The sequence below is a fragment of the Bombina bombina genome, chromosome 2 (assembly GCF_027579735.1).
Source record: "Bombina bombina isolate aBomBom1 chromosome 2, aBomBom1.pri, whole genome shotgun sequence".
Lineage (NCBI taxonomy): Eukaryota > Metazoa > Chordata > Amphibia > Anura > Bombinatoridae > Bombina > Bombina bombina.
In genome coordinates, this window is record NC_069500.1 from 1,108,398,905 (window position 1) to 1,108,423,331 (window position 24,427).

Sequence of the window (24,427 nt, forward strand, 5' to 3'; positions counted from 1 at the left end):
AAAAATGATTAACCCCTATTCCGCCGCTCCCCGACATCGCCGCCACTATACTAAAGTTCCCTAAACCGCCACCCTCCAGCATCGCAAACACTATTTAAATATTATTAACCCCTAATCTGCCACCCGCCCACATTGCCAGTACTATACTAAAGTTATTAACCCCTAATTCCGCTGCCACTATAATAAACCTATTAACGCCTAAACCACAAGCCCCCCACAACGAAATATACAAAATTAAACTATTAACCCCTAAACTGAAAGCCCCCCACATCGCAATAAACTAATTTAAACTAGTAACCCCTAAACCTAACGCCCCCTAACTTTATATTAAAATTACAATTTCCCTATCTTAAATTAAATTAAAACTTTCCTGTCAAATTAAAAAAACTAAGTTTAAACTAAAATTAAACTAACTACCAATTAAATTATTATATTACACATTTAAAAAATCCTAACACTACTATAAAAATTACAAACTATCTAATTACAAAAAAGAAAAAATACTAAACTACAAAAAATAACAAACACTAAATGACAAAAAATAACAAACAAAATTATCAAAAATAAAAAAGAATTACACCCAATCTAGTAGCCCTATTAAAAAAGCCCACCCAAAATAAAAAAAAAAACTAGACTTAAAAGGGCATTTTGTAGGGCATTGCCCTAAATTAAACAGCTCTTTTACCTGTAAAAAAATTACAAAGACCCCCCAACAGTAAAACCCACCACCCAACCAACCCCCCAAAATAAAAAAACCTAACTCTAACAAAAACCTAAGCTACCCATTGCCCTGAAAAGGGCATTTGTATGGGCACTGCCCTTAAAAGGGCATTTAGCTCTTTTGCATTGCCCTGAAAAGGGCATTTAGCTTGTTTACGAAAAGCCCAAACCCTAAACTAAAAAAAAAAACACCCAAAAAACCTTAAAAAATCCTAACACTAACCCGCCGAAGATCCCCTTACAGTTGCTGAAGTCCTGCTTGAAAGGATCTTCATTCCGGCGGCTCCATCTTCATCTAGGTGGCAGGCGGCTCCATCTTCATCCAGGCAGCATCTTCTATCTTCATCCCGGCAGGGTCTTCTATCTTCATCCTGGCAGCGCAGAGTGGATCTATCCTGAAAACATCCGGCGTGGAGCATCCTCTTCATACGGTCGCCGCCATACACTGAATCTTCAATGCAAGGTACGCAATTCAAAATTGTGTCCCTTGCATTCCTATTGGTTGATTTGATTTTGGAAATTCAAATCAGCCAATAGGATGAGAGCTACTGAAATTCTATTTGCTATTCAAATCAGCTAAATGCCCCTTTAAGGGCAATGCCTATACAAATGCCCTTTTCAGGGCAATGGGTAGATTAGGTTTTACTTTAATTTTATTTTCTGGGTTTGGGGGGTGGGGGTTTGTATACTGTTAGGAGGTGTTTGTTTTGTAGCAAAAGAGCTGTTAACTTTAGGGCAATGCCCTACAAAAGTCCCTTGGTAGTTTATTATAAATTAGGGTTTTTTATTTTGGGGTGTTTTTTTAAAAAAAAACTGGGTATTAGAATAGGAATTTTATTGTTTTGGATAGTTTCATTTGTTATTTTTTATAATGGTAGGTTTTTTTATTTTTTGTAATGGTAGGTTTTTATATTTTTTGTAATGTTAGGTTTTAGTGTAAGGCAGCTTAGGTTTTATTTCACAGGTAAGTTTGTATTTATTTTAACTAGGTAGTTAGTAAATAGTTAATAACTATTTACTAACTAGTCTACCTAGTTAAAATGAATACAAACTTACCTGTGAAATAAAAATAAAAGCTAAGCTAGCTACAATATAACTATTAGATATATTGTAGCAACTTTAGGTTTTATTTCACAGGTAAGTTTGTATTTAGTTTTAAATAGGTATTTTTTTAGTTAATAATTGGAACTTTAATTTAGCTCTATTTTAATTATGTTAAAGTTAGGGGGTGTTAGGGTTAGGGTTACGGTTAAGTTTAGGGTTACATTAGGCTTAGGTTTAGGGGTTAATATAGTTTAATATAGTTTAATTTAGGTTGTTGCGATGTGGGGGGTTGGCAGTTTAGGGGTTAATAGATTTATTTAGTGGTAGTGATGTGGGAGGCCAGAGGTTTAGGGGTTAATAGATTTACTTAGTGGCGGCGATGTCGGGGAGCGGCGGAATAGGGGTTAATAGATTTATTATAGTATGGGAGATGTTGGGGTGCAGGGGAACAGATTAGAGGTTAATAGCTTTATTTAGGTGGCGGCGATATTGGGAGTGGCAGATTAGGGGTTAATAACATTAAGTAGGTGTCGGTGATGTCGGGGGTGGCGGATTAGGGGTTAATAACTTTATTTAGGTGTCAGCGAATTGGGGGGCAGCAGATTAGGGGTGTTTAGACGTGAGGTTTATGTTAGGGTGTTAGGTTTAAACATAACTTTTTTTCCCATAGGCATCAATGGGCCTGCGTTACGGAGCTTTTCATTCCGCACTTCATTGATTTCTATGTGGAAAGCGTGCACGAGCAAGTCAAAACAGCGCTTGAATTGTGTGCAGTATGGAACTTAAAACCACCATATCACATGCACAAGCCGGATGTTTGAAAACTTGTAATGGCTGCGCTATAGAGGGTTAAATAACACAGCTTTTGTTGCGTTCGATAATTCCCCTATAGCGCGCATAACTCGTAATTTAGCTGTTTGTTTTCTCTCATCTGCTTAAAATCTTTCACTACCCCAGCATCCTCATTCCATGTCCTTACAAAAGCCCTTAACTTGCAGTTTCAACTTATCTTCTAACCCACCCACCCTTCTACTAATCCTCTACAAGCCTTGAGAAATATCGATGTTATTTACCAGCAAACATAATTCAACCTCTTCTTGCTAATCTTATATAACAAATACAATTTTCTGTAACCATGCTAATGATTATTAAACTCTACCAACAATTTCACCAATCACTTTGTGCCACACTATCCCCACACCAAAATGTAACTATTGCACTGTGAACAATGCAAATGCTCTCAAGAAGCATTTATTCATGCTAAGTTTATTCTGTGATACTATACTTTGGCACTGCACTTCCTTAAAGGGACACTCAAGTCAAAATAAAGTTTTATGATGCAGATAGAGCATGCAGTTTTAAGACACTTTCCAACTTATTCCCATTATCAAATTTTGCACAGTCTTTTTATATTCACACTTTCTGGGGAACAAACGCCTACTGAGCATGTTCAAAAGTTCACAGGCTATATGTATACTAGTCAGTGATTGGCTAATGTCTGTCACATGATACAGGGGGCTGGAAAATTGTAGAAAAATAAATTTGTCAGAAGAAAAATCTACTGTTTATTTGAAGTTAAGAGTAGATGTTAAATCATTGTCTTTTTATAATGCACTTTTTAATTATACAATTTTACTGCATTGAGTGGTCCTTTAAACAACTTAAATTTTAATTTATATATTTACATTATCATCTGACCTCAAACACCTTTTCTCTACTTTCAACTCCCTCCTTTGTTCATTTGCCCTCCAAAGACTTCTAACATTAACCAAATACATATAATTATTACTCCTATTCTAAGATACCCTCCAGTGACCCTAATTCACCATCTAACTATGATCCTACATTTCTGCCTCAAAAGTATTGGAAAGGCTAGTGTAAAATTACCTAAACCCTTTACTTCCTTTGTAATGCCTTGGAGGCTCCTTGGTAAATGGCTTCTTTCCATTGTAATACAGTGACTATCACCTCCTCCTTTACCTTACTTGGCCTTTGTTGTGCATACATTACCCCCGCTTGGTTTCTATGATGTCTTTCTAACCAGTTCTCTACAGTATCCTTTCATGGAGCCCCTACCTCTCTACTACCTTTGCCTGTTGGAGTCCACAAGGTGCAGACCTGAGAGTTTAGCTATATGTGTACATCTAATCTTGTAGTGGCAATCAACATCTTTGTATTGCAATAACATTCATCCAGACACCCAATATCTGCTCATCATGTAAACAAAAATGTATTTAAAACATTTTCAGATACTTTCTCCACTTCTAACTTACTGTTCCATAAAATCTTCCTTACTGTTGATGACCATCAATCAAGTCCACTATACTGGGTCCATTATATCTTTCTCTTTTACCCCATATACCCAAATGTTTGTTACATCCTCATTCAACCAACTATACAGCATCAATAATATCAATCCCAATCTAATACCATATATTACTGCTCCACTAGGGAAGTCCTTTTTTCTGATTTCTTGAATCCAGCTGAACAAAGTTAAAATCCTTTACTAATACAGGTGGCCCTCGTTTTACAACGGTTCAATTTACACTGTTTCAGAATAACAACCTTTTTATCCAGTCATGTGACTGATATTGAAAAGCAATGAAAATAGCCAGTAGGTAGAGCTGTCCGCTTGTATTGCAGCAAAGCCAAGCAAGCTGAAATTAATCAGTTTAACCAGACCTGAGCTATCGAGCAGATTTCAAAGGAACAAGAACTTCCTGTCTATAAATCAGTCCAGATTGGAATGCATAGAAAGAACTGTTTGCAGAAAAATGCAAGCAAAGTCTGTGTTGTGTGATTATTTTATTAGGTTTATAATGCTGTTTAGCAAATGTTTTTGTTCATTTACCTTAGTTTAATTATATATTCTGTGTTGTGTGATTATTTTATTAGGTTTATAATGCTGTTTAGCATTTAAAGTCTTCATTTCAAAGCTTTAAAAATAATGTATTAGGTGTTACTCATGACAATTTTGAGAGGGGCCTGGAACCTAACTCCTTGACTTCCCATTGACTTACATAATAAACTGGGTTTCAATTTACGGTTTCGATTTACAACCATTTCTTCTGGAACCTAACCCCAGCGTAAACTGAGGGCTATCTGTACTTATTTCTTTATATCTCTGCTTTAATGTCTAAATTTTTCTACAATCACCACCACACGCTTCTTATGACCTATTGCTTTCCTCTTACAAAATCACCATTAACACCATTTTTGCAGAGTTTTTGTGTGCTCTACCTACTCTGGGTAACCTCTTTTTCCACACATTCTCCACTTCATAAAATATTAATGCACTCTCTAAAAAAGCAGATATTCAGAGAAGCTTTTATTTAATTAAGATTTAATCTCAAATCTCCCCCACGGTCCTCCAATCAGACCAACTGTTTTACCTGTTATGACCTTTAATTGACAGTCTAACCCATAATAATCTTTAACCAATCCTGATTAGGAATCAGATCATTCACCAATTAAGCTATCTCCTCTCTTTTTGTCTATAAATTAAAGATTACTTTTAACTCTGTATCAGCATGGCATATTCTGCTATGTTTTTAAAATGTATCTTATCAGTGCTGTTTTGTTTTAATAGTGTATACCACACAGTATGTGTGTGCGAGCGAGTGTGCGTGTGCATGCGTGCGTGCGTGTGTGCGTATGTGTGTGTGTATATGGATAGATACACAATAGGCTTGAAGAGATACTTATCAAGATTCATTAAAATTATGGTAGAGATAAAAGTGCTTGCTTTTACCCAGAAAAACTCCATATACACTGTGCACAAGAGAATTCTGGGTAAGATATGCAAATTAGATATTCAACATTTCAGATTTTTTGCTTTATACTGTGTTAACACACAGCGATTCCCTAATAGGGAGAGTGAAGCAAATACAGAAATCACTGCTAGACAGCATGTTTCGTTCATGTTGGAACTCATCAGTAGCAGATAAATTTCTGATTGCTGCTTAGGTAAAGCTAATTTCAGGGTTAAATCAAAATTCATTTAAAATTATGGTGGAGAAAAAAGTCTGAGATTAAAATCCTCCATGTCACAAAAGTAAATCAATAAAAATTGTTGCAAAGGAAATTAGCACATCTAGGCAAGTATCCCTGCTTGCTTTTACCCAGGAAAATTCTATATACACTGTTACACTGTTGCTGCACTCTCCCTATTAGGGAATAACTGTGTGTTAACACAGTATGAAGCAAAAAATCTGAGATGTTGAAAATCTAATTTGCATATCTTACCCAGAATCCTCTTGTGCATTGGTAACAGTGTATATGGAGTTTTTCTAGGTAAAAGAAAGCGGGGATACTTGCCTAGATGTGCTAATTTCCTATGCAACAATTTTTATTGATTTATAACGTTTTAAACAACAGAGGCCAATTAAAATAATTCACTGGATACTCAGGCTACTTTAAATGCAAACCCTGTGCTTTAGAATGTTTGTGTTTGTGTGTGTGTGTGTGTGTGTGTGTGTGCATGTATATATATATATATATATATATATATATATGGCTGGGCAACAGCTGCCATGTAATAGCACTCTACCAAAATCAAAATGGTACATTATTGTATGCCTCTAATAAGGGCAAGATGCAAACATGTGACCTAAACAATGTTGTGCATGGCTTACAACAGCATCTAGGTGACAAACTCAATTCAGAGATCAAAAATAAATGTGTTAACCCCTCGCATAGTAATTATCCCTAACTGTGATATTCTGTACCTCTACCAAATCGATTCCCAATTACAATAAACCTAATCCCTCTCTAAATGTAATCCTATTGCTAAATACCCCATTTAATCTAAATTGATTTCTTCCCTACTCACACTGGTAGCCCCCTACATCTAAACTCCCAATTTAATCACCCCAGATTTAAAATAATGAACATATATACAAGTCCCTTTATGAGAAACCTTTCTAAAATATAAACCCCATCACCTAAAGCCCCTGAAAATATATTTAGTTTTGTGTTTTGTTTATTTAAAAACTCAAGAATTCTTTACTTTAAGTCCATCAACAGAATGTTCTGCCTTCTGCCTAATCTAGCCATATAGCAACAGGTCCCTCTTCCTTTTCAACCTAATAATTGCCTACATGTTTGTATATATAACAGGGAACCCTTAAATGTACCAGACCATGGTGAACACGAGAACAGGATAAGATACATATCTGGTAATAGATTATGTAGGAGAATAAGGTGCAAGGGTGGTTTACCGCAATGGGGGCTTGTGTATAAGGGGATTATATGTATTTACAGTTACCCTCTTCTATGCTCCTAATTTTCAAATGGGTTCCGATTTTTGCACAAGCCCCAGCCAGACAAAAATGTGACCTTCTTTAAAATAAACATATTTAAATTCACCAAGGGTGACTGCAAGAGCCATAGCAAGTTCTATAAGTTTGGAAGACTTAATTTTTGTACAAATAATATATAAATATTTTTTAATTTATGTGTGTTTTGGAATAAGTCAAATTACTGTCAAACTTCAAAGTGAGATTTTCAAACATCATTAATCGAAATTACACAATCTGCTGTTTTATCAGTAAGGTTATATCTGAACATGAATTTTCTTTTTCTTTTTACACTGTAGCTACTGTAAAATGAACGCAAAATAAATAATTATTTCAAAAAGTAAATAACCAAATCAGGCATTTTAAAACAAACAAGCCATTAAGACAGTATGAACAACAAAAAGAATGCAGTGCCACAAAGGGAAATGACATTTTGTGACATTTATATATTTTTGAGGCTGTTCTGTGTGAGATTTCTGTAATTAGAAGGCAGATGAGTTTTTTGTGCTCTAACTCTTAACACTTTGCCATATGCCTCAAAATTGAACAGAAGGTCAAAATGAAGATGCCTATTAAATCTTTCTAAACACAGAATTTGTAATTCTCCTTTGACAATGACATTTGAGGCATTTTATGAGTTTATTCTCTTGAGAAGGAGAGTACAGTTTAGTGGCGGAAGCACTTACCTGACCACTTTGAGACCTAGAGGTCAATGGGTAAAATATTTTAAACATTCTGGTTTCTGGTATAATGTTTTCATTGAGATAAGAACACTTTTGTTACATTGGGCTTTCAGTTAAGTCTTTAAAGGGACATTAAACTAATTACGATTGTAATATATAATGCTAAATTATATGTAGTAAAACAACTTTTACTTTTTTACTCTGTCCCCTTGCCCTGTAATCTAATTCTGAAAATTGTATGCTTCCCAACTTAACACCGCTATAGTCCACACAGTCATTGATTGAAAGCTACAGTACCTCATTTATAACTGTCCCTCAGAGAAGGAAACCTAGGTTACAACATGGTGGCCCTCATTGCTTTAGGGACACTAAAAATGTAACACTTATTTTTTCAATATTTAAAAAAATTAATATGGTTTAAAAAATATATCTACATATTATTTTCAGGCTAATCTTTGTTTTAAAACATCACTCTGTCTAGCATTTATTTTATATTTAATGTTCCTTAATGTTAGGATAATACCACAAAACATAAACAAAATTAATGGGATACTGAACCCAATTTTTTTCTTTCATGATTCAGATAGAGCATGCCATTTTAAGCAACTTTTTAATTAACTCCTATTATCAAATTTTCTTCGTTCACTTGATATGTTTGAAAAAGCAGGAATGTAAGCTTACAAGCCGGCCCATCTTTGGTTCAGCACCTGGGTATAGCTTGCTGATTGGTGACTAAATGCAGCCACCAATCAGCAAGTGCTATCCAACGTGCTGAACCAAAAATGGTCCAGCTCGTAAGCTTACATTCCTGCTTTTTCAAATAAACATACCAAGAGAATAAGGAAAAATTGATAAAAGGAGTAAATTAGAAAGTTTCATTAAATTGCCTGCTCTATCTGAATTATGAAAGAAAACATTTGGGTTCAGTATACCTTTAAGCTTAGAACAGTAAACCAATGGTCTATTAGCATTGATTACCAGCATCATATTTAGATCATTTTATTTACTTTTTCTATAGTGCAAAAATGAAAAAAAAGAGTTAAATCCTAAATCGTACTGACTGCAAATATCAGTATCTAGATATTGATTTCCCTATAAGTGCTGTATGTGCATCACACAAATATTGTAAGGTAGACTCTCTAGGTGGGTGATTGTGATTACTGTAGGTTCTCACCCATTGTGTTTCTCAGGATCATGCATCAATACAGAAATACATTAAAGTGACATATAAATCAAAATATATATATGAATTGAGTGCATTTCAATTTTAAATAGAAGCATTTTGCAATATACTTGTAATGTTTAAAGGGATACTAAACCCAAATGTTTTCTTCCATTATTCAGATAGAGCATGCAATTTTAAGCAAAATTTTAATTTACTCCTATTATCAATTTTTCTTTGTTTTCTTGTTATCTTTATTTAAAAAGCAGCAATGTAAAGCTTAAGAGCCGTCCCATTTTAGTTTCAGCACCTTGGATAGCGCTTGCTTATTGGTGACTACATTCAGCCAACCAATAAGCAAGTGTAACCCAGGTTCTGAACCAAAAATGGGCCGGCTCCTAAGCTTTACATTCCTGCTTTTTAAATAAAGGTAGAAAGACAAATTGATTACAGGAGTAAATTAGAAAGTCGCTTAAAATTGTATGCTCTATCTGAATCATTTTTAAAAAAATTGGATTTAGTGTCCTTTTAAGTAACATATGCCCATATGCAGTAACACATGTAATACATTCAAATGCCCTATCTGCTGAGATGCTCAGAGAATTAGCGGTGGCATATCTTATGTCAGCAATTACACAATTTGTGTATATGACACCTCAGACTCTCTAAACATGATTGATATTTGAGTGTGGGTGCAGAGGCACTCGCAGCATATTAGCATATGCCATTCAAAAAGTGATAGCTTTGACACACACAAAATGTACAAACATAATGAAAAAATTATTCTATTCAAAAGTGATATTCCCTCATGCAGATTTAAATTTTAACTTTTATGTATTAATACAAATATGCAACTAACGAAAAATAGCTTTGTCAAACTCTGAAACGCATATATTACATATGTGTTGCAGGGGTTTTCAGTTTTCGATAATTTGCTCAGCAAGTGATGAAAATTGCAAAACCTCTTTTTACAGTTCTTAAAGGTCACTTAAAGGCACATGACACCCTCATTTTTTCTTTTATGATTTAGAAAGAGAATGCAATTTTAAACATCTTTCTAATTTACTTATATTATCTAATTTGTTTTATACTCTTGATATTCTTTGCTGAAAAGCATATCTAGATATGCTCAGTAGCTGCTGATTCATTGCTGCACATAGAAGCCTCGTGTGATTGGCTCACCATGTGCATTGCTTTTTCTTCAACTAAGGATATCTAAAAAATGAAGCAAAATATATAATGGAAGTAAATTGTAATGTTGTTTAAATTTCTATTCTCTATCTGAATCATGAAAGAAAGATTTTGGGTTTAGTGGCCCTTTAAGTCAAAATTAAACTTTCATGATTCAGATACAGAATGCAATTTTAAGGAACTTTCCAATTTACTTTCATTAACAAAATGTGCACATTCTTTTTATAGTTACACTTTTTAAGTCACCAGCTCCTACTGAGCATGTGCAAGAATTCACAGAATATACGTATATGCATTTATGATTGGCTGATGGCTATCACATGACACAGTAGACATAACTTTGAAACTTCTCATAAAAAAACTTTTACTCATTTGAAGTTCAGACTAAGTGCTATTGCATTTTGTTGTTATCATGCATTTATTGATTATACACATTTGCTGTATTTACTGGTCCTTTAAGATACATTAATGTTTAATCTATCAAGCACTGTAAATTTAGTTAAATAATAACCATATAATTGGACAGATAACTGTTCACATCACAGAAAATGTATATATTGGACTACATAACTTATGCTAATTGTGTTAGTTTAAACATCATTTTTGGTAACCTCTATATGTATTTGTAAAGAACCTCGTCTTTGTTTCTATTAACTTCTATAAACAGTTTTGTAAAGATCAGGTGTACATTTTGGGAATTTGATTCCTGCCTTTTGCAAAGCCTACAAATAGCAAATGAAAATAATGTCACCTAATAAACATAGGTGGGTGTGACTAAAATGAAAACTACTGGACAAATAGTTAATTGAATTTATTATTAAAATACTGTAATCCATAATACTAAATTATCAGACACACACAAAAAAAAAGATAAAAAGGAATGTTGGTTCTTACCTGAAGGAAGCAGAAGTCTAATGGTGAGTGCTCTTGCAACGATGCATTATAGAATTGCTGTTGAAAGACTGGCTCATTGTCATTGACATCCTCCACCATGACAGTTATGTGACAAGAAGATGACAGTGAAGGGTTACCTTGGTCTATAGCCACTGCTACAAGGTTCAGAACAGCCTCTGTCTCATGGTCCAAAGTTTTGGTTGTGCTAAGCACTCCTGTATGAGGGTCCAGAAGAAAAGCTATTGAATAAGGACTAGGTTGCAGTGAGTAAGTCACTCTGGAGTTTGGACCATCTTCATCCAAGTCCAAGGCACTGAGCCTGAGTACAACTGTTCCAGGAGAGGTTGCCTCAGAAACCATGGCTAGGTATCCCTCTGGTTGTACAAAGGCAGGGGGCTGGTCATTTACATCAACGACCCTCAGAACTAATGTCTTTTTGCTTTGCATTGGAGGGGAACCTGAGTCCTGAGCTAAAATATGTAGCTCATATAAATCTAGCTGCTCCCTGTCTAGAGGACCCACAACACATAAAAAGAAGATTTGAGGCCCAGCTGGACGCAAGGAAAAGATTCCTTCTCCACCTTCTAAACTGACAAAAACATGCTGATTATGTTCCTTTAATTTCCCGGACAAATTCTGATGTTTTTGTCCATATCCCTCAGATTTCTCTTGATCCTCATCAACTGACTTTTTATTCAAATGTGTTTGTACCTGTGAGTTCCAAGATTGTTTAGGCTTCATTTCTGGTTCTGTAAAGGTTACTGTTTCCTCTATTTCCCCAACTCTTTCAGATACATGAACTGTTTTTTGCTCTTCCATTCTCCCCACTTTCCTTCCATTTGCATTTTTCTGATCCTCCCTTCCCATTCTATTTCCTTCTTGAGTTCCCTTGTCTTGATATATATCCTTCTTACTTTCGCCTTTATCATCATACAATACCCCTGCGCTTGTTTCTCTTTCTTTCTTTTCATCTCCTTCAACTTCCTTTAAGGGCTCCTCTACAAATTCCAAGTCTGGATCAGAAACAAAAATTTGAGCCAAATACTCCCCTATCTGAGCATCCTCTGATACCTCTGGCTGCCCACTGTCAGTAAGTAGGGTGATTTGTATATTTGGTTTGTTGTCATTAACGTCCAATACCCTCACAGATAGGAGAACACTAGACATCTCTGGCTGGGTTCCCCCATCATGGGCCTGGACCACTAACTGATGGAATGATCGCTCCTCTCTGTCCAGAGGACGACTTACCATTACTACCCCACTATGCTCTTCCACTGTGAAGTAGCCATCCCCAGTCCTCAGGCTATATATCACCTCCCCATTGTTGCCCAGATCTGGATCAGAGGCATGTACTGTGCATATTGGGGTTCCCACAGGAGCACTTTCTAACACCCATCCTTTATATTCTGCCTCATCAAAGTTTGGAGGATTATCATTAGCATCAATCACTACAATGTCTACTACAAGCCTTCCTGTTCTGGGAGGGTGACCCCCATCAAAAGCTTCTACCTCTAGCTGGTACCTGTCTATTTCTTCTCTGTCTAGCCAGTGTAACAACACCAAATCTAATGGATGAAGTCTGGGATCACTACTTGTTCTATCCAGCTGCCCTTCACCTTCAGACCCAGCCCTATCTTCTTGTCCCTCTGAGGCAGCATATTCCCCATATTCATGGCCCCCTATATCTGTGAAGGACCAATTTTTCTGCCATTCATCAAATTCTTTACTTTCAACTATTGACCCTTCACCATAAACCAGTCTTTTTGAATCCCCAGCTAACAACTCTCTCTGGCCATTATTATAGATGTCTAAATCCCTTACCTGTCTTTGTCCCTTTACCTCCCCAGCACCTTCATTATCTCTATATGCCCCTGTCCATGGTCCTCTCTCATGAAACTCGTGACTTACACTTTCTGTATTGTTACTAATGTTTAGTGCATATTCTCCTGGTTCTTTCATTAACCCCTGATCACTTACCCCCACTTGTCTGATGTCTGACCATCCTCTGGGCTCACTATCACTCACATGTTTATTTGCATCGCTTTGCTCACCGGTTGGCAAATCTTCCCCAAAATCACTCAACCCCTCCCTGGACCTCTGATTGTCCTCTCTGTATCTTATAGTGAAGGGCGCCCCTCGCTTGCCCCTGACTAGAGTGTAACCTCTCAGCCCGTGCTCTCCGGAGTCTGGGTCCCGGGCAGCGGGAAGCCTGAAGGAGGTGCCTGGAGGGGTGAGCTCGGAGACTTGCAGCTGCAGGGAGCGCACCGGGAAGGTCGGGGGGTGATCATTTACATCCCGCACCCTAATCTCCACTTGCACAACCTCTCCCTGCAGGGTGGCAGCCACGAAGCTGTAGCGCTCCCTTCTCTCCCGGTCCAGCACCCGCAGCGTCCTCACGATGCCCGTCTCCGGGTCCACCTGAAAGTCCTGCAGAACCGGGGACTCCCCACCATCCTCCGATAAAAAGAATCCTTCCCCCGGGCTTTGCTCCGGGAGGCCAGCTCGGATGTCCCCCACCAAGGTGCCAGGAGGGAGCCCCTCGTCCACAGCCAAGCTTAGGTTGTACACCTGAGCCCTGCAACAGCAGCCCATATACAGCAGCATCAGCATAAGCTGCATAGGGCACAGGAGCTGGCACATGCTGCCACCCACCATCTGCAACTTATTCCTGCAGCCCAGCACAAGCAGGTAACTGCTGCTGAACATCTCTCCCGGCTGATCCCTAGCTAAGCAGGTACCTGCAGGCTCTCATATGTCCAGATGCCTCCTATATTATTCACTGAACACTGACTATACACTGACTTCAGCTGATCCCATTCCCTAGCTATGCAGGTACCTGCAGGCTCTCATATGTCCAGATGCCTCCTATACACTGAACACTGACTATACACTGACTATACACTGACTTCAGCTGATCCCTAGCTAAGCAGGTACCTGCAGGCTCTCATATGTACAGATGCCTCCTATACACTGAACACTGACTATACACTGACTATACACTGACTTCAGCTGATCCCTAGCTAAGCAGGTACCTGCAGGCTCTCATATGTACAGATGCCTCCTATACACTGAACACTGACTATACACTGACTATACACTGACTTCAGCTGATCCCTAGCTAAGCAGATACCTGCAGGCTCTCATATGTACAGATGCCTCCTATACACTGAACACTGACTATACACTGACTATACACTGACTTCAGCTGATCCCTAGCTAAGCAGGTACCTGCAGGCTCTCATATGTACAGATGCCTCCTATACACTATACACTGACTGAACACTGACTATACACTGACTATACACTGACTTCAGCTGATCCCTAGCTAAGCAGGTACCTGCAGGCTGTCATATGTACAGATGCCTCCTATACTATACACTGACTATACACTGACTTTTTGCTACTGGGAAAATAAAAGCAAAAATCTCCAGACGTTTGTTTTTTTGTTTTTTAGGTCCTCCGGTATCTGTAGTACATATTTATATTTATATGCAGGGTTTTTTTAATGTCCAGATGACCTGACAGACTATAAATTTAGTGCAGATTTTGAAAAAAATCCCTCTACCTCTTTCTTCAAGAAATGCAGTATCCAGTCTCTGTTATTGTCCTAAGTGCAGTGAGAAAATATATTCAATATTTCCATTCACATCTGGTTTTCTTCTCCTTGGTGTCTGTCGTTCCCACCGAATAGGTCAGGTGCATGGTCTGTATTATTATTACTGCATATATCTCTATATATGTTTTCCCCTCAGCATCTCCTTATTGCACAGAGAAAAAGAATAAAATCCTCAGGAGAGAAGATAAGGGGGAGAATATAAAAAAGAATAGGGGGAGTAAAGTTGATGCGAATAACAAGTGTGTGTGGCTGTCCCTGCAGTGCTTCCTCCTCCCAGTACAGACAAGCTGTGCCTCTCTCCTGCTCTGCCTGTCTAGCGTTTGTGCCTGGTCCTGAGCACGTGATCCCGAGCAAGGGCAAAGCCTGTTCTCTGTATAGTACTGCAGTAACCAGCATCTGCTGCTACTATTGCTACTACAGCTCAGACTCTACACTAAACAGACTCTGCTTATGCGCTAGCCAGATTATAATCGCTTACAGAAAAATAAACTTTTTTTTTGGTCGCAACATATATTGGCAGTCAATTTGAAATGTTTTGGACGTAAATACTACTTTCATTTTTTGAGGAAGTTCATATTCTCTTCAGAGTACAATAAATATGAATATATTATTTATCATTAAACACAGTTTTCTTTGATTTGTTAACTTGAACTAATTGGTTATATAAAATACATTTTATGCTGATCAAATAATGATTTTTGTAAACTAGATTTTATTGGTAAACTTCATAAAAACAAGTTGAAAGCAAAAAATAACACATTGATTGTAATAAATTATATTTTTTAAAAAAACTAAAAACATGTCCTTGTCTGTTTTGGTATCAGATACTCAAAATATTCGATTTGGAAAAATAATTTGCTATGTTGTTACATTTTAATGCCTACACAAGAATTAGAAACAAAGTATTACTGCAATATTTAGTTCAACATATTTGTTGTGGTAGGAAACTTATCTACAATCCAGCAATTGCAGTAAAATGTTACCACAATCCTTTTTGTTTTGTTTAGACTAATTAGGAGCCATCACTGGAAAATAAATGGAGGAGGAAGGATGATAATGAGCACATATGACTTGTAACATTGCATATTATGAATATTGTAAATCATTTAGCACAGGATGACAATGTAATAAATCTGTTAGAGCCCTAAACAGATGAAGCTTAGCAAATAAAGTTCTTTCTGGACTGAGGATTTCAACTAAAAAAATGTGCACACACGTGCACGCACTCAAGCGCACACACGCACACACATTAAACAGAATAAACTAGCAACCAATGCCATGCAAGGATTTTAAAGTGATATTCCAGACATAATTGGAATTTACATGGATGCACTTCAGTTTTGGATAGAAGCATTTTTGTAATATTCATGTATTAGTTAAAATAAAAGCTGTAGATGTTTCAAAAGTGTATTTAAGTATGCACCGTGCACCAGTATTTTAAACACAGCACTTGCTCAGAGAGACTGAGGTGCTTGTACCATCTGGTAATGACTCAATGTGTTAATTGCTGACATAATACAAGACCCACTGGCGCTATTAGCAACTGCAGTATTTAAAATGCTGTTGCACTGAGAATATCTATTTATGCTTTACATGCACTTGCAGAGAAAAATGCTAACACTAAAACAGTGATAACTTTTACTAGAAGCATATTTACCAATACATGTATATTGCAAATCTGTTTCCATTTAAAGATGTAATTCATCTATGTGCATTGAAATTTTGAACGGAATGTCCCTTTAATATCATATAAGATTTATATAAGGCACAGTATTATAGAGCAAACATAAAAAGCTTTATTTCATAAGGGAATTATATTTAATGTCGGGGACTTTAAAGTGATAGTAAAGGGAATCGATTATATATTAACAATATTTGTAATAAAAAAGTAAATGATGGGCACTTTCATTTATAAAAATAATTGGTAAACGCTAAATTATATAAATATTTACCCTTTCACGTTGTTATGCAACGCACTGTTCCTCCGCCCACAACGCATACTCTGTTTCTGTGTTCAATGATGAATCATGCTGTAGCCAATCGTATCACACCCACTTTGGCATCAAAACCAGGTTTGTCATTGAACACAGAAATAGAGTATGCATTGCGGCGGAGGAACGGCACAATGTATAACAACATGAAAGGGTAATTATTTATATAATTTAGCGTTTACAATGAGTTCCATCAGTGAAAGTGACCATCATTTACTTTTTTATTACAAATATTTTTAATATAATCAATGAACTTTACCATCACTTTAAATGGATATGAAGCCCAAACATTTTCTTTTACAATTTGTAATTTTTTTTCCAGATTACCTCTATTATCAAATGTGCTTCAGTCCCATGTTATTCTTTATTAAAGAGATACCTAGGTAGGTGTCGGTAGCACTACATGGCAGGAAAAAGTGCTGCCATCTAGTACTCTTGTAAATGGATAATAATATTATAATATTATATATATATTCTTGCAAAACTGCTGCCATATAGTGCTCAAGACTCGTGCACTCTCCTGAGCTTACATTCCTACTTTTCAACAAAAGATGCCAAGAGAACAAAGAAAATGTGATAATAGACATAAATTAGAAAGTTGTTTAAAATTGCATGCTTTGTCGTAGCAATGAAACAAAATGTGTGTCATTTCCCTCTAACGTTTTGTTCACCATAAATGGTATAATTATGCAGAATTACCCTTAGTATTTGGAATACTCTTTCAAAGTTTATTTTTTCTGCTTTTGCTGTATTAACTGCTTTTGTTTTGTTTTGGGTTTTTTTTTTAACAAAATTACAGTTTTTAAATACAGAGCATTAGTGTATAATTTCTGATGCATACATTTTTTTTTATTTAATGTACCTTTTCCAAATTAAATTAAGGAGTTTTCCTAGTTGCTTGCCCTATACCCATATGACCTCCGCATTAGCCCCCTTTTCTTCCCTTTAAAATGTGTGATGGGTTGCATGATTAACAGTGACAGGGAGAAGACTGAGGTACTAAACCAGTTCTTTTCTTCAGTATACACAAGAGAGGAACCAATGGGAGATACTTTGAATCAAACTAGAACATACAAGCCGATAACATTAACTGGGTTATCTCTAGAGGATTTCAGGAAAAATGGATAATATTAAAGTAAATAAAACTCCAGGCCCAGGTGGTGGAATACACCCAAGGGTTTTAAGGGAATTTAGCACTGTTATAGACAAAACTCTACTCTTAATTTTTCAAGACTCATCCTCAGCCATAGTATCCCAGGTCTGGCGTAAAGCTGATTTGGTGCCACACTTTAAAAAGGGAAGCAGGCTGATCCAGGAAGCTATAGACCAGTTAGTCTGACATTAATAGTGGTGAAGATACTTGAAGGGATTATAAGGGATTATATTGATGAGTAGTGATGTCGTGAACCTAAAATTTTGCGCTCGCGAACGGCGAACGCGAACTTCCTCAAATGTCGGCGAACCGAGCGAACCGCCATTGACTTCAATGGGCAGGCAAATTTTAAAACCCACAGGGACTCTTTCTGGCCACAATAGTGATGGAAAAGTTGTTTCAAGGGGACTAACACCTGGACTGTGGCATGCCGGAGGGGGATCAATGGCAAAACTCCCATGGAAAATTACATAGTTGATGCAGAGTCTGCTTTTAAGTCATAAAGGGCCTAAATCACCTAACATTCCTAAATTGTTTGGAATAACGTGCTTTAAAACATCAGGTATGATGTTGTATCGATCAGGTAGTGTAAGGGTTACGCCTGCTTCACAGTGACAGACCAAACTCCCCGTTTAACGCACCGCAAACAACCGCAAACAGTCCATTTGCACAACCACGAGATCGATAGATTTGATAGATAGATACATACATAGATTACATAGATCAATAGATGCAATATACATTTGATAGATACGAATTACATAGATCAAAAGATGCGACATACATTTGATAGATACGAATTACATAGATCAAAAGATGCAATTTACATTTGATAGATACAAATTACATAGATCAAAAGATGCAATATACATTTGATAGATACAAATTCCATAGATCAATAGATGCAATATACATTTGATAGATACGAAATGCATAGATCAATAGATGCAACATACATTTGATAGATACGAATTGCATTGATCAATAGATGCAATATACATTTGATAGATACAATTGATAGTTAGATAGATTTGATAGATAAATAAATAGCTAATTTGAAAGATATATAATTTCGCAGACAGAGAATTACAAATACATGCGGTCTGGGACCCATTATAAGGTTACTTCCTTTTGCACAATCGAGTATACCAGTTGCAGAGTTTCTGACCCTGCATTCTGGCTGCACCTCTCCCTGCAAGAGAGATCTGTTACAGAGTCTGTGGGCCTGTATGCAAAGAGCTGGCCTGCCTGAAAGGAGCAGCAAGGCAGATCAAAAGATGCAATATACATTTGATAGATACAAATTACATAGATCAAAAGATGCAATATACATTTGATAGATACGAATTACATAGATCAAAAGATCCAATATACATTTGATAAATACAAATTACAGAGATCAATAGATGCAATATATATTTGATTGATACGATTAATAGTTATATAATTTCCCTGACAGAGTATAACAATTAGACATGTGGTCTGAGACCCATGGTAAGGTTACTTCCTTTTGCACAATTGAGTATACCAGTTGCAGAGGTTCTGACCCTGCATTCTGGCTGCACCTCTTCCTGCAAGAGAGATCTGTTACAGAGTCTGTGGGCCTGTATGCAAAGAGCTGGCCTGCCTGAAAGGAGCAGCAAGGCAGATCAAAAGATGCAATATACATTTGATAGATACGAATTACATGGATCAAAAGATGCAATATACATTTGATAGATACGAATAACATAGATAAAAAGATGCAATATACATTTGATCGATACGAATTACAGAGATCAATAGATGCAATATATATTTGTCATGAACCAAGCCTCCAAACTAAAAAGAAAAAGAAAAGGTCTGGGAGGCATTCTGCTAAGAAGGGCTCTGTGGTTGCTATTTCTGTTTGCTTACATGTTGAGCCACAGGCAGTTCTAGCAATAACATGGATCTTAAAAGATCTGATAAATAACTATTTGCCTTACTTGTTATTACACCTGTGCAACACACAGGTGTTCTCAATTCTGGAATTAATCAGAACCAACCCTGTGCAAAACCTCCCTATTTAAGGATGGCTTTTAGTCTGCATTTGTGTCTTCACATTGGATCTGTTTTGTCAAGTCAGAACCTGTTTCCTGTACTTCTTTGGAGAAAGATTTCACCTTTGCACCTGTTTACAAGGTATTACCAGGAGAAAGCCTTTACCTTTAAACCTGTTACCAATCTACAAGTTTGTTTCCTGCTTTATGCAATTCCTGCACTCAGCTATAACCAGGAGAAAGACTTTACTTTTAAACCTGTTACCAGTTCACAAGTTTGTTTCCTGCCTTGTGCAATTCCTACACTCAGCTATAACCAGGAGAAATACTTTATCTTTAAACCTGTTACCAGTTCACAAGTTTGTTTCCTGCCTTGTGCAATTCCTGCACTCAGCTATAACCAGGAGAAAGACTTTACCTTTACACCTGTTACCAGTTTACAAGTCTGTTTCCTGCCTTGTGCAATTCCTGCACTCAGCAGTTACCAGGAGAAAGACTTTACCTTTAACCCTGTTACCAGTTCACAAGTTTGTTTCCTGCCTTGTGCAATTCCTGCACTCAGCAATTACCAGGAGAAAGACTTTACCTTTAAACCTGCTACCTGTTTACAAGTTGTTTTCTGCCTTGTGCAAATCTTACATTTCAGTTATTACCAGGAGAAAGACTTTCCTTTTTGAATCTGCATCTCTGCTTACTAGTTTTGTTTATTTTCACTCCTGCTGTATGTGGTCTTAACATACCTGAGTAGCATATTTAAATATTCTGCAAGTATTTGCTTAAACAAAGTATTTTGTTGTTTAAATAAATTTGTTATCATTTTCAATCAGTATGGCTTCTACTAATCTTCCTTTAAAGCAACTGTTCCAGACAATGAGGCTCTCACATGATATCCTGAGACAAAACATGACAATATTTGATTGATACGATTGATAGTTATATAATTTCCCTGTCAGAGTATAACAATTAGACATGTGGTCTGGGACCCATGGTAAGGTTACTTCCTTTCGCACAATCAAGTATACTAGTTGCAGAGGTTCTGACCCTGTATTCTGGCTGCACCTCTCCCTGCAAGAGAGATCTGTTACAGAGTCTGTGGGCCTGTATGCAAAGAGCTGGCCTGCCTGAAAGGAGCAGCAAGGCAGATCAAAAGATGCAATGTACATTTGATAGATACGAATTACATAGATCAAAAGATGCAATATACATTTGATAGATACGAATTACATGGATCAAAAGATGCAATATACATTTGATAGATACGAATAATATAGATCAAAAGATGTAATATACATTTGATTGATACGAATTACAGAGATCAATAGATGCAATATATATTTGATTGATACGATTGATAGTTATATAATTTCCCTGACAGAGTATAACAATTAGACATGTGGTGTGGGACAATCGAGTACAGGTTGGGGTCCGGGATTGCCTTTTTGTGCTGTCTGATTCTTTCAGGTATACCAGTTGCAGAGGTTCTGACCCTGCATTTTGGCTGCCCCTCTCCCTGCAAGAGAGATCTGTTACAGAGTCTGTGGGCCTGTATGCAAAGAGCTGGTCTGCCTGAAAGGAGCAGCAAGGCAGAGGGATCGATTCCTGCCTATAAGAAACCAGAGGGCACGCTACCTGCTGGAAGTGTGCAGTGAGGCAGAGGGATCTATTCCTGCCTAGAAGCAGACAGGCAGAGGAGACCCTACCTGCCTGGGAGCCCAATGAGACCAGCCCAGCTGGGGGAGATACAGCCGCTGGCTTGACCCCGGTCTCAGCCACGATAGCCCTGGTCCCACTATTTGGAGGCAGAGGGATCTATTCCTGTCAAGAAGCAGCCTGGCAGGGGGATTTATTCATGCCTAGAAGCAGACAGGCAGAGGGGACGATACCTGCCAAGGAAGAGCTGCAGGGCAGAGAGGACGCTACCTGACTGGGAATCCACTGAGACCAGCCCAGCTGGGGGAGATACAGCCGCTGGCTTGACCCCGGTCTCAGCAACTATATCTCTGGTCCCACTATTCAGTGGCCACCCCTGGGTTTGGACAGAGGAAGGGAGAACCCCTAGTGGAGTACCTCTACATCCTGGAGATGCAAAAAGATGTTTAAACACCCAGTACAGGTCGTTCTCCTTCAGCCTTTTTATACAAGGGTCCCGACCCTCAACAGGCGCAACAGCATGAAATACCACATATGCCATCCTTTTGCACAATAGAGTACAGGTATGGCATCGATTGTAGGAACCCGGAGATAATTTTTAGGAATCGGGAGATGGAAAAAGATGCTTGGACACCCAGTAAAGGTCGTTCTCCTTCAGCCTTTTTATACGAGTGTCCCCGACCCTCAACAGGCACAACAGCATGAAACACCACATATGCCATCCTTTTGCACAATAGAGTACAGGTATGGCATCGATTTTAGGAACCCAGAGATAATTTTTAGGAACCGGGAGATGGAAAAAGATGCTTGGACACCCAGTACAGGTCATTCTCCTTCAGCCTTTTTATACGAGTGTCCCCGACCCTCAACAGGCACAACAGCATGAAATACCACATATGCCATCCTTTTGCACAATAGAGTACAGGTATGGCATTGATTTTAGGAACCTGGAGATAATTTTTAGGAACCGGGAGATGGAAAAAGATGCTTGGACACCCAGTACAGGTCGTTCTCCTTCAGCCTTTTTATACAAGTGTCCCCGACCCTCAACAGGCACAACAGCATGAAATACCACATATGTCATCCATTGGAACAATAGAGTACAGGTATGGCATTGATTTTCGGAACCCGGAGATAATTTTTAGGAACCGGGAGATGGAAAAAGATGCTTGGACACCCAGTACAGGTCGTTCTCCTTCAGCCTTTTTATACGAGTGTCCCCGACCCTCAACAGGCACAACAGCATGAAATACCACATATGCCATCCTTTTGCACAATAGAGTACAGGTATGGCATTGATTTTAGGAACCCGGAGATAATTTTTAGGAACCGGGAGATGGAAAAAGATGCTTGGACACCCAGTACAGGTCGTTCTCCTTCAGCCTTTTTATACGAGGGTCCCCGACCCTCAACAGAAATAACAGCATGAAACACCACATATGCCATCCTTTTGCCATCCTTTTGCACAATAGAGTACAGGTATGGCATCGATTTTAGGAACCCGGAGATAATTTTTAGGAACCGGGAGATGGAAAAATATGCTTGGACACCCAGTACAGGTCGTTCTCCTTCAGCCTTTTTATACGAGTGTCCCCGACCCTCAACAGGCACAACAGCATGAAATACCACATATGCCATCCTTTTGCACAATAGAGTACAGGTATGGCATCGAGTTTAGGAACCCAGAGATAATTTTTAGGAACCGGGAGATGGAAAAAGATGCTTGGACACCCAGTACAGGTCGTTCTCCTTCAGCCTTTTTATACGAGTGTCCCCGACCCTCAACAGGCACAACAGCATGAAATACCACATATGCCATCCTTTTGAACAATCGAGTACAGGTATGGCATTGATTTTCGGAACCCGGAGATAATTTTTAGGAACCGGGAGATGGAAAAAGATGCTTGGACACCCAGTACAGGTCGTTCTCCTTCAGCCTTTTTATACGAGTGTCCCCGACCCTCAATAGGCACAACAGCATGAAATACCACATATGCCATCCTTTTGAACAATAGAGTACAGGTATGGCATTGATTTTCGGAACCCGGAGATAATTTTTAGGAACCGGGAGATGGAAAAAGATGCTTGGACACCCAGTACAGGTCGTTCTCCTTCAGCCTTTTTATACGAGTGTCCCCGACCCTCAATAGGCACAACAGCATGAAATACCACATATGCCATCCTTTTGCACAATCGAGTACAGGTATGGCATTGATTTTAGGAACCCGGAGATAATTTTTAGGAACCGGGAGATGGAAAAAGATGCTTGGACACCCAGTACAGGTCGTTCTCCTTCAGCCTTTTTATACGAGGGTCCCCGACCCTCAACAGGCATGACAGCATGAAAGACCTCATATGCCATGACTTCCTTTTGCACAATCGAGTACAGGTATGGCATCAATTTTAGGAACCCGGAGATAATTTTTAGGAACCGGGAGATGGAAAAGTTTTTGGTTTAGGTTTTGTAGCCACAGTGCAGCACCAGAGGCCAGAAAAATTAGGCATGTACAAATGCCTGAAAAATAAGGTATTGTTGCAGCCGCTGCTGTAGCAGCGGCCAGAAAAATTGATGTTTGTTTGACAGTTAGAAAGTGCCCTAAAACATTGCGGCTTGAACCCTAGGTGTTGGTGGATAAGTCACGCAAGTCATCCGGCATTTGAAGATAAAATACAGCAGCGTGTGTACCATTTGTAGCCCAAGGCAGCTCATCTCATCAGGCCTTTTTTACTCTAATGTATCGCACAATGTCAGTCCCTTCGGGATCCATCCCTCATTCATTTTAATAAAGGTGAGATAATCAAGACTTTTTTGACCTAGGCGACTTCTCTTCTCAGTGACAATACCTCATGCTGCACTGAAGGTCCTTTCTGACAGGACACTTGAAGCGGGGCAGCCCAGAAGTTCAATTGCAAATTGGGATAGCTCAGGCCACAGGTCAAGCCTGCACACCCAGTTGTCAAGGGGTCCATTGTTCCTCAGAGTGTCGAGATCCGCAGTTAATGCA

General features: G+C 38.2%; 1 protein-coding gene across 1 annotated transcript in view; it reads right to left on the reverse strand.

Annotated features, from left to right (window-relative positions):
• Positions 1-13,719, reverse strand: part of DCHS2 (dachsous cadherin-related 2) — a 546,419-nt gene extending 532,700 nt beyond the window's left edge. Inside the window, exons 1-3 of the mRNA XM_053700224.1 lie at positions 13,075-13,719; positions 11,931-12,582; positions 10,992-11,606 (exon numbers count right to left, since the gene is read on the reverse strand). Coding sequence (XP_053556199.1) covers positions 10,992-11,606; positions 11,931-12,582; positions 13,075-13,697 — 1,890 coding nt within the window. The 5' untranslated portion in view covers positions 13,698-13,719. The remainder of the gene's footprint in view (positions 1-10,991; positions 11,607-11,930; positions 12,583-13,074) is intronic.
• Between the last annotated feature and the right edge of the window lie 10,708 nt (positions 13,720-24,427).